Genomic DNA, 17,586 nt, shown 5'->3' with positions numbered 1-17,586 from the left:
GTACAGGTGTTATCATTATGAGTTGTCACATCCTGTTTATCACAGTTAAAATAAATAACACTCTTATGAGAAATACAATTGTCTGGTGTAAACAGTATATGGTGTTAAATAGACCTACACTACTGTACTTTAATGTCGGTCATAAGGGTGGTACTTCAAGAGCCATATTTTACGAGGGGGTATTTATTGTGAAAAGTTTGAGAACCACTGATCTAAGACACAGACTTGACTCAACAAAATACCATTTATGTTAATTGCCATTTTTATTGTATTATTTATCTATTTTAAATGTAGGGGTACATTTAAGAGTTCAGGCTTTTTAAATCTGACATTGCTTCCATTCCTGTCAGTATTAATATTTCATGCCAATATTACATAAAACTGTTCGGGCAGCACACAACCAGAGTTTGCTGTAGTGCAAAAGCAACAGTACAAATTAGAGCTCAGTTCAGACTAGATGCTGCCTTACTGTACCATCTTGTGGTTCAAAGTGGTATTACATGAGGGAATCAGATTTCAACATGATTACTTTACTACTTTACTTTACATCAGAAATCAATATTCTTCACTAATTCACACAATTGAAATTTGCCGAACATGCTTTTTCTGCATTTCAATCTGTTTTAAAGTTCCTAATTTGTAACTATAAAAAGAAGCAGCTACTTTCAGCTGTTTGAGAGAAACTGAAGAAGACATTTACTGAAGTTTTAGGACCAACAGGCTGATGAATAAACCAAGTAAACCAAAGTAAAGACAAGCTGCACTTTGACTTTTATTAGAACAATTTGCTGGAACTACAGAGTAATGAAGTACTTTTTGTGTGGATGACTTCCAACCTTACTGTACAGCACAGAGCACAGAGGGACAATATATGTAATCAATATATGATGCAGAATGAACAAGTAAAGACTGTAAGCTGAGTCTGAGGCTCATGCAGGACATTTCATAGTGAGGTGTCTTTGGTTGGATTATTCAAACATTTACATCATGTCATGTTTCGGCTGTGTGGCAGGCAGGAGAGGACCCAAACGCAAACTCACGGGGACAGAACTTGAACTCAAAAGCACAGCTTTAATTGCTGGAAAAATAGAACACAGGCAATGCAAAACTAAACTGGGAAAGCTAATCATAAAGTATACCAGGAGACACGGGGAGAATCACACACAGCATGAGGGAGACTACGACCCTGACAAAGAGAAACACAGGGCTTAAATAAACAGAGGGATAACGAGGGAACAAGACACAGAAGGAGAGCACAGCTGGGAGTAATCACGCTGGACGAGACAAGGGAAACAAAACTAGAAACACTCACATGAGACATGGACCTTCAAAGTAAAACAGGAAACACACTGACTGAACTCTAAACATGCAAACTTAACAGCAACTGAGAAGACAGAATATAGGACCAGAAACATGGTACAAAGAGGTCACAGTAGACACATTGAACACAGGGAAGCCATATTACAAAGCCAAAGAACTAAACCTATGATAACCATAACTGAGACCTAGGGAAACAAGAAACAGTACAACAAAGGACTCAAAACATAATCCATAATATAAAAACACGAGATCTCTTCAAAATAAAACAGGAAACATGAGAGGCAGACATGACAACATAAGACAACAGACATGAAACACACGAAGGGCAAGGGAGACTTCACAGGGGTTGAAAACACAAAGGGGAGCTAATAAGCAAATGAACAAAGGAAACCTAAAAAGCTTAAACATACACTATGAACATCAAAAGAACTAAAACTGAAAACACTGGGTCATAAGACCCAGGATCGTGACACAGAATGGCCAGCACTTAATCATCAGTGACACATCAAAGCACCAAACTCATTTCTCACAGATGAAGGTCATTGAATAAGAATAATAAGACGGCATCCATCTCCCATCACTGTCACAGCAGACTCCAAAGTGACCATATTTGGCATTCCCATGTCTTTCTGCCCAGAACCTGTCAGAGAGATCAAATCTGATATGAAACTGGACTAAACTCATAACTATTGTCACATTCATATAAATATGCGTCTCTTTTGGAATATTTCCAATATTTGCTGTATTTCTTTCCCAGGTTTCTCGCCCACTTTCCCTCCTTTAGACTTTTCTCTGAGAATCATCATGCACACTAAAACAGCTTTCAAGCTTTGATGAATATGAAATCTTCCTGCTGTAAAAATGGAGAATAAAAAGAAGTCAGAGCTGACTTTCTGCTGTTTGAAACTGTTTGTCAGCTGTTTACAGACATCACTTTGAAATGTGTGTCTATCAGGTCATATTTACTGAAGCTTCTTCCTTCATATGTTCTGAAGTTTTACAAACACCAAAGAAGAAGAGACAGGAATTCTCTGAAACACTTTTTGTTCTGTGAGAAAAGAAACATTACAGCACAAAAACATGAAGACAAATTGAACAAAGTGAAATGTGTCGGTCGCTGCTTTGAACATGTTTCAATCCTGATTCCTTCAAACTGACTTGTTGTAACTGAACGTCATCACAGACTGCAGATGAAGAGAGTTCAAGCACAGCTGTTCATTCAAAGGAGGATTTCTGCTTTTCTTTACATTCAGTTTGTGGGGCTGTTGGAAAATAGCTCAGCTCATGTATTGCTGATCTATCTTCCAAAACATCAGTGTTTCACTTCTAAATAATAACTCTGGAATAGAAACAAACTAATGTCTCACGTTTCTGTCAGCGCTGATCCGTCCACCCATTCCCATTTAGATCTTCCTGATGTGTATTTAACATACAGACCAATCCAGGACTCTCCTCCAAATTTACTGACAAATTCCTGTTTGAGAAGAGACACAAATATTGTCTCCAGTCATAATTCAGCACTTCTGTTGTAGTGACATCATCTTGTGAACATGTCTGAAGGAAGAATAACTGTGATGAAACTTTTCTTCCATTGTGCAGAAATCAGAAAGAGCCAAAGAATCGATGAATATCAGCTCCTCCTGTAGCTCAGTCAGTGTTGCAGTGGAATCAGTGTTAACAAATCATTTGATTCAGTTGGATTGAATCAGAAAAATAATCTGGATTATGAGGATTTCTCTCATTTTATAACATTTCTGTGTAAATTAAATGTTTGTCAAATGTGTAAAAACTTTACGTTTGAATGTGTCTGCAACAAAAAAGGAGAATCCAAGAAATCCATCAGAGTGGAGACAGGAAGCAGGTCACAGACTGACAGCAGGTCAAAGACACAAGTAACAGATGACTGTCAGCTCCATCAAAGATCACACAGACATGAACAAACACACCCACCTGTTCCTCTTTGCTGTTTATCATCACCAGATCAGCTCCTTTATCCTGACAGGCTCTCCTGCTGTCAGACCAAGTTTTCTTCTCAGTGGATTTAAAGTAACAGCTGCTTCCAAATCTCGTCCATGGATCAGGACACTTCTCTTAAAGTCAAACACGTTTTAAAGGCGGTATTTATTTACTGCTCATAGTTTTTGTTGTGTAATAAAGATTTTTAGTTTTTAACAGCTTGTTACCTTTGATCTTCTCCTTTAGCAACTTGATTTCTTGCTGTAGTTGAATTATTTTTGCTGCATGTTGAGAACAAACATAATTATAATAAAATAAAAATAAAACAGGAATAAAAAAGGAAAAATGACTGCAAAGTTAGTTCATGAATATTTATTTATATTTGTTTTGAAATATTTCTTACTTGAACAATTAGCCTGGAGATGCTCTTTTTCCAAAGTGACTAAAATATCTGGTTAGAAACAAAACAGGAAACTGATTTAAAGTTTAAAGCATTTTATCAATGAAGTTTTTATTATTCCCATCACATGAATGGAACTAACACATGCTGAGCTGCATGCTGCTCATCCGTTGGGCATCTTTCTTTGCCTTTAGACAACAATTCTGATGGCAAAAGAGCCAAACGGGACAGGCAAAAAAAAAAAAAAAAAAAAAAAAAAAAACAACCTTAAGAAGATGTGGAGGAACGACATCACAGTTGGTTTCATACTGGTAACCAGTTTCTCAAGAGAGGAAAGGGAAATAAGCTCTAAGTGATCAAAGACAGCCAGGCAGGGGAGCAAGATGGACCGATGATGGGAGGCAAGAGAAATACAAGCTCCGGTGTTAACAAAATTATCAGAGTTCTCTGTAAGCTTTCAGAGGGACGTGGGCATTAAAAGCAGTGTTAATGTATTATAAAGGACAAGGGGCTTGTGAGCGTTAGCAGCAATGATGTCGGAAAAATGTTTTGCTCTTGCAGTTTCCACAGCTCTTTGAAAACAACACCAGCTCTCAGTCTCAGAAGAGACTTGCAGTTTGTCCATCTTCAACTTTCATTTCTCCTGCACTCCCATCTGATGGCACGGGTATGATCACTTAACCAAGGGTCTGATCTGGGCTTTGATCGCCTGGTTTTAATTGGAGCCACAGAATTTACAACAGTATTATGGCGTATGGCACAAGGAATTAAATTACAGGGAAAGCTCCTCAGTGCTGGAAGACACAGAGGGCTGCAAGTCTAAATTATTAAAAACAGTGGAGACATGAGCAGCCGTTGAAGAGTAAAAACATGTCAGCACCGAGCAAGAGCAAAGAGTTTGAATAAATTAGAAATGGGTAAACCTTAAGATAAAGCAAGATCCAGTGTGTGGGTACATTCATGGGTTGGGCCATAATTTCATCCAAGAAGTCTGAAAATTCCCACAAAAAATCTTTGTTGTATACTTTGGTGACCAATAGATCGCTGTGCACAGCAGCGGACGGAAGAGTCTCAACTCGTAAAAGGCTCGGTTCAAAGCTGGAGAAAACAGTCGGCAAAACTCCTCCATGACCCAAGGACCTCAGAGTATTAAAGTATGAGTGACATTGGGGTAATAATTCTGAAAAAACACTGGACTCACCCGGAGAGGTCTGTGTTTAAGTAACGCTGAGAAGGTCCAAACTCTGGGACATGAAACATTCCTTAAGGATAAAAGTTTTATTCACGATGGACCTTAAATTCACCAGACCTATTCTAATGGGCACCACGTCTGTAGAAGCAGCAGTGGGAGAAGTAGGTGAAATCTGTGCAAGATGCCACAGATACCCAAGGTTGACACCAGGTGAAGGGGACCGGGTCCAAAAGGGTCCAGGGAACACCAAGATGTAAAAAGTCTAGGACCCTCACCAGCCGCTCGCCACGACATCAGTGGCGCCTTCTCCAGCGAGATGGTTGTGGTTCTTGGCAAAGGTAAGCTGGTACTCCAGCCAAGAGCAGGGGTAAGAAATCAAGTCTTTCTTGATGGCAGTGCAGAAATTTTGCGGTAGACGGATGAAGGGAGGAGAGAGCTTGGCAATCATAGATTACTAATAAGCTGACATGATGAAAGATGCACAGGACTAACAACAGAGAGAGCAGTAGATAACTCGTCACACACACTGGGCCATCTCTTAACCGCTCAATCAATCAGTGCATTCAATGCTAAGTAAGAGACTCATGAAATACTAGAAGCTCAGTCAGCAAAACAAACTTGTTGGTCAGGCTGTACCACACAGCAGCTCATATTACTGATCAGAGAATTCCATTTAAAATGCATTTAAATAGAATCCACTAAAAGCCATTTATGAAGAGGGAAACTAATCTCAGAGACCAAAACTCATTTTGTCCTGAATGGAAACATGCTTTTAATGCTGGAAAGGTGCTCATCATAACATGGTAGTCTGTGGGGACTGACTCGCTTTCAGAATCAGCCTTTAGTGGTCATTAAAGGAACTGCAGTTTTTGGATCTGTGCTGGCTTTCTGTTTCTTATCTGTTTCAGACAGGAAATGGCTTTGAGGAAGTGACAGCATGCAAAAAAACACAGGCCTATAAATGAATGTGATTAATATGAGTGATAACCTCCAGTGTGCTGAACGCTAGACGGAGAATTCCCTTTTCTTTATATTTGTAAAGCCCATTAGACTATCAAACAATTTGCGAGGCAAGAATAAATTATTTTTCATTGTTCAACCAAAGAGGAGCTCTTAAAGAGAGAGAGGAAAAACACATTCACACCTCACTCTCACGGTGCATACAAACCAGGAAATGCTTTTAAAGGGCAACACTGTTTTGCCTTATAGAGAAACTGTGTCATAGCTTTCATCACATATGCCTTAAATAAAGTTACATCTGGGATCAGCATTGATTACTTTACTAATGAAGGCTGAAAACTTTCCTTTTCATTCTTCTTCTTGCAGACCTTTCTATTTAAAAACAATAAAAAGAAAAGAAAACAATAATAAATAAACAATAAAACACTACTGGTCATATTTGACCAGTAGTGTCAAATATCACCCATTTCCCGTGTAGAGGGGGAACAGGTGACTGTTTCTAACTAAAATATGAATAAGAATAGGAGCCAAACAAAAGCAAGTCTACATCAACATCTAATCTGTAAAATATTACATCCACCAGGCTATATTTTAATAAAATTACTCACATCGTGTGGTGATTCCAGACAGAATCAAAAGATACAGCAGCCCAAGATTCACTTCAAAAGCTCTGAACCATCTTCTTTTCACAGCTAAAAGCTTCATCTGGATGTTTAATTCTACAGAGACAAAATTGAGATTTAATTATTGTATTATTTTAATTAACACGTCGTAATCAGACTGCACTCATCTTGAGAATGAGCTGAACAAGTTCATCGTGTTAGTCTCATATTTACAGGAGAATGTTTAACATATAGAAAACAGAGAAACAGTGTTTGAGAAGGAGAAATATTTCTAGGTGATTCTTAGAGCATGTGGGCCAGAAAAAGGCCAGTATATCTGTCAGTATGGTCGAAAATAAGCTTAAAAATACAATTAGCTCTGTAGACATGAAGACCACTCTCGAGTTGTTTCCTGTGGTTTCACTTGCACCACACAGTGTCTAAGAAGACTTCCTTGTTTTTAATATTTCTACCTTTGCCTCGGATCTGTCAGATAAGAGTCTTGTGGAACTTCCCTCCTTTTCTGTAATTTTTTGACGACTGAACAGTTTTTAAACATATTAAACCAACTTAAATTCCCTCATATTCAGTTTTATTTATATAGCGCAGAATCGCAACAACAGTTGGCTCAAGGCACTTTGTTTTGTGAGGTCAAGACCTTGCAATAGTACAATAGTTTATTTATTTCCTGCTTACCAGCTGCCTGCAGCCCAACATCAGGATGTTGTTCTCCATCATCTAGCATCTCAACCTCACTGTGCTCTTGCTCTCGTCCATCACTGTCGATCCTTCTGCTGTATTTCACTCTAAAATCGGCTGCAGTCTGACTGTCTGCAGACATCTTGGTGGGTGAAAGTATTTGAGCAGCTTTCACTGTCTGTTTCTGTCAGTCAGGCAGGTTTTAATCATCAGCATCAAACAGGAAGTAGCAGCAGACCAAACCACAAACAAAGAGAGGCTAACTTCATTGGTACTTTACAATGTGGTTATCAGACCTTTGAGTGAGAGCACATGTCAAATAAAAAACAAACAAACATTGTCATTTTTACTGGCTGTTGCAACACGGAACTTTGAAACTAACAGAAATACATACATGTACAAACAAGAATACCTTTGTCTTGAATTAGTACATACTGTGAATAGACAGAAGCACACCAATTTCAGAGTTTTTCCAACACGGGAACACCTCACATGTCTAACAGAGCTTCAGTGAGACAAAGGAGATTCTTTCAGCTAGTGGCCAACTGAAGAATGCCCTCAACTCATTTTAAATCTGTGTTTCATGCCATTGGTGTTTACTTCCTCATGCAGTTTGAAAAATTTCACTTTCTTCACAAAAACCAGAGGTCATATGGCACTTTTCCTACTCGAGCTTTTACATCAAATCAAACAGTGTGACAGTGCGTGATCATATAGATAAAGGTAGGCCTGTTTGAGGAGTGATTTGAACTGGAGCTCAGCAAACAGCCGGAAAGAGTGAGGCTGTGCATATATGTGGCAGAAATTAGCTTCCTTCATAGATTGGTGGCCATGATGTTTCAAAGAGCCGGAGGGTAAGTAAATGGCAGACAGAAATGAGGCAGTTTGAATCTTCTTGTGTCTCACACATGCGCAGGACTGGAACGTAAGTGTTTTGGGCCGTTTCAATATGGACGCACAACTCTGTGAAAACACTGAAAACGCTGGTGTGGACGCGGAGCATTTTCAGAGAAAAACGCCATTTTTAAATCTATCCGGGCTAGTGTGGATGTAACCGAAATCCTGAGCTGGCTTGGTATCACCTCTGTGTCACCTGAAAGAAGTGACCCCTCTGCAATCTGAACCTAGATAAGCTGCTGATTAACCTTTTCTGTGTACATTCCTTTACATTAGTGCATTTTGTATTTGATCAAGAGTTTAGATTTAGATTATTGACAAAAAATTACTACACCCACATCAGAAAGTAACAGATACATGCCCAGTATATTCATTGTATCATCTAAGACAGTGGTGCTCAAACTGTTGTACATGTACCACTGGCCATACATGGGCTCCCTCTAGTGGTATGTGGGGAGTCTCCAAATGTTTAAGATTAAATAATATACTGTGTTCAGGATGAACGCCAACTTTTTCCACTCAGTAACTGATGGTTAGGGACAAATGCAATGACATGGCAGGATGCTGTAAACGGACCAAACTTCCATCCATAATACGAGGTTAGTCATCAATACACTGCTACATGGGCTGGGCTGTAGTTTTAAAAACTGAGCTTTAAAATGAACAGTGGTAATAAAAACCGAGAGAGGCTGACAGTGATCACTGATTGTTTTTAGGGGCTTGTTCAGATTAAATTAAACAAGATACAAAGCATTAAAATCTGTTAAAAAGAAAAGAAGCCTTGATGAATTCAGAGTAGTTTGAACCCAGTAGCAGGGTTCATAGGTCATCACCTAAAGACCGGACATCCCACCTGCTGTGAATGTTTTAATGCAGTACAGTTGTTATCATTATGAGTTGTCACATCCTGTTTATCACAGTTAAAATAAATAACACTCTTATGAGAAATACAATTGTCTGGTGTAAGCAGTATATGGTGTTAAATAGACCTACACTACTGTACTTTAATGTCGGTCATAAGGGTGGTACTTCAAGAGCCATATTTTACGAGGGGGTATTTATTGTGAAAAGTTTGAGAACCACTGATCTAAGACACAGACTTGACTCAACAAAATACCATTTATGTTAATTGCCATTTTTATTGTATTATTTATCTATTTTAAATGTAGGGGTACATTTAAGAGTTCAGGCTTTTTAAATCTGACATTGCTTCCATTCCTGTCAGTATTAATATTTCATGCCAATATTACATAAAACTGTTCGGGCAGCACACAACCAGAGTTTGCTGTAGTGCAAAAGCAACAGTACAAATTTGAGCTCAGTTCAGACTAGATGCTGCCTTACTGTACCATCTTGTGGTTCAAAGTGGTATTACATGAGGGAATCAGATTTCAACATGATTACTTTACTACTTTACTTTACATCAGAAATCAATATTCTTCACTAATTCACACAATTGAAATTTGCCGAACATGCTTTTTCTGCATTTCAATCTGTTTTAAAGTTCCTAATTTGTAACTATAAAAAGAAGCAGCTACTTTCAGCTGTTTGAGAGAAACTGAAGAAGACATTTACTGAAGTTTTAGGACCAACAGGCTGATGAATAAACCAAGTAAAGCAAAGTAAAGACAAGCTGCACTTTGACTTTTATTAGAACAATTTGCTGGAACTACAGAGTAATGAAGTACTTCAAGGTTTTGTGTGGATGACTTCCAACCTTACTGTACAGCACAGAGCACAGAGGGACAATATATGTAATCAATATATGATGCAGAATGAACAAGTAAAGACTGTAAGCTGAGTCTGAGGCTCATGCAGGACATTTCATAGTGAGGTGTCTTTGGTTGGATTATTCAAACATTTACATCAAAGCACCAAACTCATTTCTCACAGATGAAGGTCTTTGATTCATGATCATATGACCCCGTCCATTTCCTATTATAGTCACAGCAGACTCCACGGTATCCAGAATAAGGATCTGACCATCCTTCTGCCCAGAACCTGTCAGAGAGATCAAATCTGATATGAAACTGGACTAAACTCATAACTATTGTCACATTCATATAAATATGCGTCTCTTTTGGAATATTTCCAATATTTGCTGTATTTCTTTCCCAGGTTTCTCGCCCACTTTCCCTCCTTTAGACTTTTCTCTGAGAATCATCATGCACACTAAAACAGCTTTCAAGCTTTGATGAATATGAAATCTTCCTGCTGTAAAAATGGAGAATAAAAAGAAGTCAGAGCTGACTTTCTGCTGTTTGAAACTGTTTTGTCAGCTGTTTACAGACATCACTTTGAAATGTGTGTCTATCAGGTCATATTTACTGAAGCTTCTTCCTTCATATGTTCTGAAGTTTTACAAACACCAAAGAAGAAGAGACAGGAATTCTCTGAAACACTTTTTGTTCTGTGAGAAAAGAAACATTACAGCACAAAAACATGAAGACAAATTGAACAAAGTGAAACGTGTCGGTCGCTGCTTTGAACATGTTTCAATCCTGATTCCTTCAAACTGACTTGTTGTAACTGAACGTCATCACAGACTGCAGATGAAGAGAGTTCAAGCACAGCTGTTCATTCAAAGGAGGATTTCTGCTTTTCTTTACATTCAGTTTGTGGGGCTGTTGGAAAATAGCTCAACTCATGTATTGCTGATCTATCTTCCAAAACATCAGTGTTTCACTTCTAAATAATAACTCTGGAATAGAAACAAACTAATGTCTCACCTTTCTGTCAGCGCTGATCCGTCCACCCATTCCCATTCATATCCTCCTGATGTCTGTTTGGATCTCAGACCAATCCAGGACTCTCCTCCAAATTTACTGACAAATTCCTGTTTGAGAAGAGACACAAATATTGTCTCCAGTCATAATTCAGCACTTCTGTTGTAGTGACATCATCTTGTGAACATGTCTGAAGGAAGAATAACTGTGATGAAACTTTTCTTCCATTGTGCAGAAATCAGAAAGAGCCAAAGAATCGATGAATATCAGCTCCTCCTGTAGCTCAGTCAGTGTTGCAGTGGAATCAGTGTTAACAAATCATTTGATTCAGTTGGATTTACCGTATTTTTCACACCATAAGGCGCACCAGATTATAAGGTGAAAACAAAACAGTCAGATAAGTCATATTTTACTCAACTTATTCTTCTTGCTTCCTCCACTTCCCTACCATTGATTCATTAATGCTGAATTCTCTGCAGCTGCTCTGTTCCCATGTTGTTGCAGTATGTTAATGACTAACTTCGTATTGTGGATGGATTATCTCAGTTGTTCTCCTGACTGCAGTTTGTTCCGTTTACATCATCCTCCCATGTAATTGCATTTGTCCCTAACCATCAGGAACCTTCACGTTAACTTTTGTCCAGCGTTTATCCTCCAGCTTCACTGTGCTAATGTTATGCTAACGTAGCTGTTTTGCTAGCGATCACGTAGCACATCATTATATACCAGCTAGCCCAACTTCAGTAACCCTACAAACGTCACTGCTGTTTAGTTTTCTGTCTTCATTTATGTTGGAAGTGATAGCAGAGCTGTACGTTTGAATTATTTCAGAAATCTCTCAGTCAGAACATGCTATATCATGTTTAGGTGGAAACTAGTGAGCTAACTCCCTGCTAACTTCTAACTCTGTTAAATGTAATAAATTCTGTTTTCATGGATGCCTGGATGTTAAACTTAATTGTTGCACCTGGTAAAGCAGCAACGCTGATCATTTTATTAAAGATGAAAGAATTTAGACACTTTTTAACTCTCAGTGATGCCACAGTGTTTGTTTGACTTTGGGACCTGAAGAAGACGGAGTTTTGGACCCAGATTACTCCGTGAGGCTCCTGACTACGGCAGCAGTAATGCTCCAACAATCCATCAAACAGTGCGCCTTCATAGCTTACCAAAGTCACACTAAAACATTTTTTGACAGATTTCTGTGCGCCCTGTACCACATAAAATTGGTTCGAGGTCAGTGAGCACAACCAGAATTCATACATAAGGCGGACTGTCGATTTTGGAGAAAATGAAGGGATTTTAAGTGCGCCTTATAGTGTGGAAAATATAGTAATCAGAAAAAAAATCTGGATTATGAAGATTGCTCTGATTTTATACAATTTCTGTGTAATTTAAATTTTTGCTTCGAATTTGTCAAATGTGCAAAAACTTTACGTTTGAATGTGTCTGTAACAAAAATGGAGAATCCAAGAAATCCATCAGAGTGGAGACAGGAAGCAGGTCACAGACTGACAGCAGGTCAAAAACACAGGTAACAGATCACTGTCAACTCCATCAAAGATCACACAGACATGAACAAACACACCCACCTGTTCCTCTTTGCTGGTTATCATCACCAGATCAGCTCCTTTCTCCTGACAGGCTCTCCTGCTCTCAGACCAAGTTTTGTTCTCAGTGGATTTAAAGTAACAGCTGCTTCCAAATCTCGTCCATCGATCAGGACACTTCTCTTAAAGTCAAACACATGTTTTAAAGACAGATTTTGTGTCCTGTTGTATCACATTAATCTTTGGTCCCTGTCATTTTCCCTGTAAATGCTTCATTTGTCTGTTTATATTAAATCCTCTATCAGGAATTTAGGTGTCACTTTTGACTCGACTCTCGCGTTGGATGGTCATTGAAATCTCTGGTTTGGTCTTGTTTTTAATCATTTAAGAAATGTGGCTCTGAGCTGGAGATTGTTATGCATGCATTTCTTCACGGTTGGACTAATGTAACTCGCTGTTTATGTGTCTAAGCAAAGGTTCTGTGGACAGTCTGCAGGTTGTGCAAAACGCTGCAGACAGACGTTTGACAAAACCTTCCTAGTATTCACATGTGACACTGTTGCTCGGTTACACTGACTTCCTGTTGAATTTAGAGGCCATTTTAAGATCCTGATCTTGACATACAGAGCTGTGCATGGACTGGCACCAGCCTAAATCTCTGATCTGCTACAGCACTATGTCCCCAGAAGGTCCCTAGGGTCATCTGATCAGGGCTTACTTGCTATGAAAAATATTAAGAGGGTGAGGCACAGGGTGGTAGAGCTTTTGCCACTGTGTCCCCTCAGCTGTGGAACTCTCTCCCCCAAACATTAACAACTGTGGACTCAGTAGTTGATTTTAAAAAAACTCAGAACTGCTTTTGGTTAATTTTTGCCTGTTTTATATTGTCTTTTTAAAAAGAAAAAACTTTTCATGACTTGTTATCTTATGTGCAGCACTTAGTTTATTATTTTTATTATTATTAAACTCAGGTTTTCTCTCTTATTCATAAACTTACATTTATACAGAGAAACTGTTACACAGCATCAAACATTTAGGATTCAAAACAAAGACACAATCAGGTTATCACTGTGTAACACTGATGTTTTCTATCAGTTATTCAAACTTTATTACCTTCTATCTTCTCCTTCAGCTTCTTCACTGCTTCCTGTAACTGACTGTGGTTTTTACTCAGTTCATCATAACGGCTCTGTAACTGAGTCCGGCTGGTTTTTGTGCCTTTAGAGTAAAACAGATTAAAATTAAGTTAAAATGTTCTACAAATATATCTGTGATATAAGAACTTGGTGTTTGCTTACCTTGAAGTTCATCCTGCAGCTCACTCTTGTTCAAAGCATCTGAAATAGTTCAGTGAAATCAAAATAAAATAAAATGAGTGAAACATTGAACAGAAATAATCTTCTTCCTCTGCTTTGTCAAATATCAATAAGAGTCAGAAACTTGCAGCCATTGTTCTTTAACATGTCCTGTGGGTGGAGGTGTTAGAACTACAGGAAATCTGATGAGCTAAATACGTATCAACTGTGAACAAAAACCACTGACAAGATTCAGAATAATTGTGCTTCAGTGTGGAGGAAGAAGGTGAAGAGTCAAACAGCATTTCTACACCTGTAGTCAGAGATGTTATGTAGGGCTTTGGAACGTGATGTCACGGGGGTGGGCGTGGAAAGGATTTTGTCCCGATCCGCCATTTTGGGGGTCTAAACAAAGCGCAAGCGAAAAAGTAGTCACACACAACAGTTCGTTCTTGCTGTGTGGTCCGCTGCAATGTTCAATCGCACAACCGGCAAGAGAATAAGCTTGAAAATGGTTTATCTTTTCATTCTTTCCCAACCTGGAAGCAACATGAAGCAGCTCGTGTGTCGATGTTACCAAACGAAGGCGTGTAGCCTGGATAGCAGCCGTGAGCTGATATCCAGTTCTCTTCCATCTCCAAATATCTGTTGGTTCTAAATCTGGTAAGTTCTAAATATGGTCATATCACTCTTTATAGCCTATTAGTTTTATTTTTGATGCGCTCTGAGGTCATAGCAAATTAGAACAAACATCCTACTGAGTGATTTTGCAGAACTACCTTCTATTTATAGAGTTGCTAATTATTTGGCATTATTGCAGCAAACCAGCCCATGAAATGGATGAAACATCGTGACTGAGTTCCAGCGCTACACAAGGAACCTGCTTCAAACATACCACCATGCCAATCAGATTACTTCTTCCATGTGAGGGTGAAGAGGTGACCCTTCAGGATAAGATGGTGAAGGTTTGCTGCGTTTGGTGAACAGTGTGATAATAAAACCAGGGAAAAATGAAACCTGCTCCTGTTAAATATTCTTAAGTCTTTTGCTGTATAAATAGCTGTATTTTTTCAAAAGATACAGTAAATAAAGTAATGTTAGTAGTGGGTGATATCATGTAAACACTGTCATGATTTTGTGTAAACATTTTGTCATTTGTAAACTGTAAATGACATGGATTCTACATGTAATGTGATGTTCTATAAAGTGGTTTTAATTTAAAAAAAAAAAAAGAGGCAAAAATTAGTTTGTTTCTTTATTCAACTTTTGAACAGCGGGACTCAGTCAGTACATATTCAGTAAATGCAAATTATTTACACAGCAGTGCACTACAGGCATAAATCTAGACCCCTAGATAAAACATGATGGCATTATAGCAGTGACGACTCCTCCACAGTAGCAGGTGGGATTTTTCTGTTTTGAGGCTCCTTTTCCCCGTCACTACAGATGGTCTGTTTATGTTTTGATCAAGAGCCTTTTTTGGGCAGCTGAAGAGGAGAAGTCTATCTTATGGCCAACCTCTGGCTGTATCTTGGTCATATTACCCAGCAAAACCCAGTATGCAGGTTCATCTGTAACAGTCCTTGTGCCACAGATCAACACTGTTGCTTCTACTTTAAACAGAAGAGCAGTGACGTGGGTGCAGGTCTCCGTGACTCCGGCCTTACAGGTGCAGTGGACGACTTCAACCTTCCCTGTGATGCTCACAGTGACCCATGGCTGCAATGCTGGTTCATTCAGTCTTTGAGAGTGCAGCACCTGAAACACACACAGACAAAGTTCATTTAAAGACAAGAACTATGAGCCAAGGCCGACACAAATGTGTTTAATCTACTTTATCATAAATGTAACAAAGTGTTTAGAAAGTTAGCACATACATGTCATTTTTCATTTCTTTATGTGTCCATCGCTGCAGGTTATAGTGTAAATCTGTCTGTTCTGTCAGAAACCTGCCTGCAGAAAATGAACCTAAAGTATGTAATGCAAGGATGTCATCACTTTAGAGATGGAGAAAGCATAAATTGACAGTTATGAATCACTTAATATGATATGAGATTCTGCAGGTCATTGATCAATGTATAAAACTAAAATAAAATGTATTTTAGTGACACAAGATACAAATATGGAAGCAAGATGTATAATTAGGATTATTTATAATAAATATGAATAAATCATTGCAATTTCTTTAACCATAAAGAATAACTAAATCCTTCAGGACAATGTCTCATAAATGCACTGAACTCACTATGTTATCCCTCTAACAGCCTCCACATGTTCTCACTGTAATTTCCCCTCATGAATGAATTTATGCTGCACTAATCTGAATGTTTGCAGGAAAATCAAACGCATTTCACTCGCAGTACTCGAGCTGACTTACCTTTGTTTGAATGACGACTTGTACGTGCTGACTCCACAGATAAGGTATGAACTATGTCAGGCTACGTCAGTAGCGGTTGGTCTCCAGGGTTTCTACTCCACTGCCGTATTTCATACGGGTCCACATTTCCAATGCAGGCTCTTTTCTGCAAGTACAGCTGCTTCGCCTCTGGACGCAATCGGTCTCTATACAGTCCGTTCTCTTTTGAGCTGCTTTTAAGCATCTTGTAATCGTCGTTCCAACAGTGTGTTTGTTTTGATTCGTAGACCCCGAAAATGGTGCCGCGCTCCCACAATGCATTGCGGCGTGACGTCAACTCCAAAGCCCTACATGCTTTGAAAGAATAGATTCTGACTCATGTGACATGTGCCTGTTCTCACTGAAAATATGTCTTTTTACATTCAGTCAAAGCTGCTCTGAGGCTTCAACACTTCCTCATATCAAAGGTGTTTCCATGTGATCAGGTACTTCCTGTATTTGCTGTGGCAGAAGGACACGTTCTGGTTGTGAAGCTGCATGTTTGTTGGCTGCTGGGATTCAGTATCAGTCATACATTCATTTGCAGGAGAAGTTCAGAGGTTGTATCTTATCTTACAGCATATGGACAGGATGATGATCCCAGCTAACATCAGGAGGCACAGCACTCTTAGACCCAGTGTAGCACATCTGAAAGAGCCCTTCAGGACTGAAGGAGGATTCAGAGTCTGTGGTCCTGTTAGAAAGCAGTGTGGATGTTGGTTTGTGCTTATTTCCTGTCACTCTGTGTTTAATAGACCTGTGGTTGTGGCTGTATCAACTTAGCTTCATAAAAGGGTCGGTTGCCAAAAAACAAGGAAATATAACATCTGCACTGTAACTAAAGTGCCTGAATCAATTTGCTGTTCACAGAGCTCTACAAACCAACGTGGGAAAAAAACGTAAACTACAAAGGTTCATACAGCACATGGAGAAACAGATGTTTGATGAGCTGCAGTTATTTGGCATTAAAAGCTGACTGTAACAAACTGGAAGTACATTTATTTGTATAATTGACTTACCTCCTTCCTGCGACTGAAAATGATCATAACTATCTCTGATCTCATCTGTACTCTCGTAGGTATCCACCTCCCTCTGCTCCCACTCTACTCCGTCCTCCTTTCTGCTGTATCTCACCTTCTTTGATAGATCTGGTTCAGCATAAATATCTGAGGACATCGTGAGAGGACTGAGACAGCTGAGCAGAAGCTGCACTTACAGAGTTTAAACTATACTTTAACAGTTCTGCAGTACTAACCCTTGTATATATGGTGCTATGCTGTACTGTTCTTGTCCAGCCTTCTGTCTGCTTTCAGACAGGAAGAAACTCTGAGGAAGTGACATCATGCAAAGGACCACAGACCAACACTTTCATTTGATTGCATAAAAACCTCGAGTGTGCTTGAACACACAAATGGAACATTTCATGGTATTTATATTTGCAAAGCCCCTCAGAAACATGTGAAAACATTTGCATGAAACAGGAATAAATGCATTTTCTTTGTTTAACAAAAGGTGAGCTTGTGGTGAAAAAAAACCACACATACGTCATGCTCACACATGTGCACCTCATGTGCACAAAGCAGGAAATGTCTCT

At 39.0% G+C, this 17,586-nt stretch overlaps 1 protein-coding gene across 4 annotated transcripts; it reads right to left on the bottom strand.

Moving 5' to 3' along the window:
- Positions 1 to 1,839: 1,839 nt before the first annotated feature.
- On the bottom strand, positions 1,840 to 17,168 carry LOC146609113 (CD209 antigen-like protein C). Of its 4 annotated transcripts, none has more exons than XM_085346521.1 (7): positions 17,012 to 17,168; positions 16,570 to 16,686; positions 13,620 to 13,639; positions 13,416 to 13,542; positions 3,271 to 3,410; positions 2,688 to 2,794; positions 1,840 to 1,960 (listed from the first exon to the last, which is right to left on the bottom strand). In XM_085346521.1, exons 1-7 carry the CDS (start codon positions 17,166 to 17,168, stop codon positions 1,840 to 1,842), a joined length of 789 nt encoding a protein of 262 aa, XP_085202647.1. The 4 variants fall into 4 exon arrangements, with proteins under 4 accessions (XP_085202647.1, XP_085202646.1, XP_085202644.1 ...); XM_085346520.1 differs by lacking the exons at positions 13,416 to 13,542; positions 13,620 to 13,639; positions 16,570 to 16,686; positions 17,012 to 17,168 and adding exons at positions 3,504 to 3,586; positions 3,643 to 3,727; positions 6,437 to 6,547; positions 7,127 to 7,271; XM_085346518.1 differs by lacking the exons at positions 1,840 to 1,960; positions 2,688 to 2,794; positions 3,271 to 3,410 and adding exons at positions 9,907 to 10,027; positions 10,756 to 10,862; positions 12,345 to 12,484 and having other exon boundaries at positions 13,416 to 13,520; positions 13,601 to 13,639.
- Between the last annotated feature and the right edge of the window lie 418 nt (positions 17,169 to 17,586).

Source organism: Diplotaxodon limnothrissa, linkage group LG22 (assembly GCF_057381915.1).
Source record: "Diplotaxodon limnothrissa isolate DT_005_m linkage group LG22, D_limnothrissa_male_GT1.1, whole genome shotgun sequence".
NCBI classification, from domain to species: Eukaryota; Metazoa; Chordata; class Actinopteri; order Cichliformes; family Cichlidae; genus Diplotaxodon; species Diplotaxodon limnothrissa.
The sequence above is the reverse complement of the archived record's forward strand: the minus strand, read 5'-3'. Positions and strand labels throughout refer to the sequence as shown.

What these genes read in the sequence shown, in the direction of transcription:
- LOC146609113 (XM_085346520.1), bottom strand. Translation starts at nt 7,271, where the DNA reads ATGTCTGCAGACAGTCAGACTGCAGCCGATTTTAGAGTGAAATACAGC. An exon ending in TGTTGGGCTGCAGGCAGCTG is followed by an intron (nt 6,548 to 7,126) that starts GTAAGCAGGAAA and finishes TTGTCTCTGTAG; the next exon opens with AATTAAACATCCAGATGAAG. An exon ending in GCTAAAGGAGAAGATCAAAG is followed by an intron (nt 3,411 to 3,503) that starts GTAACAAGCTGT and finishes TTTGACTTTAAG; the next exon opens with AGAAGTGTCCTGATCCATGG.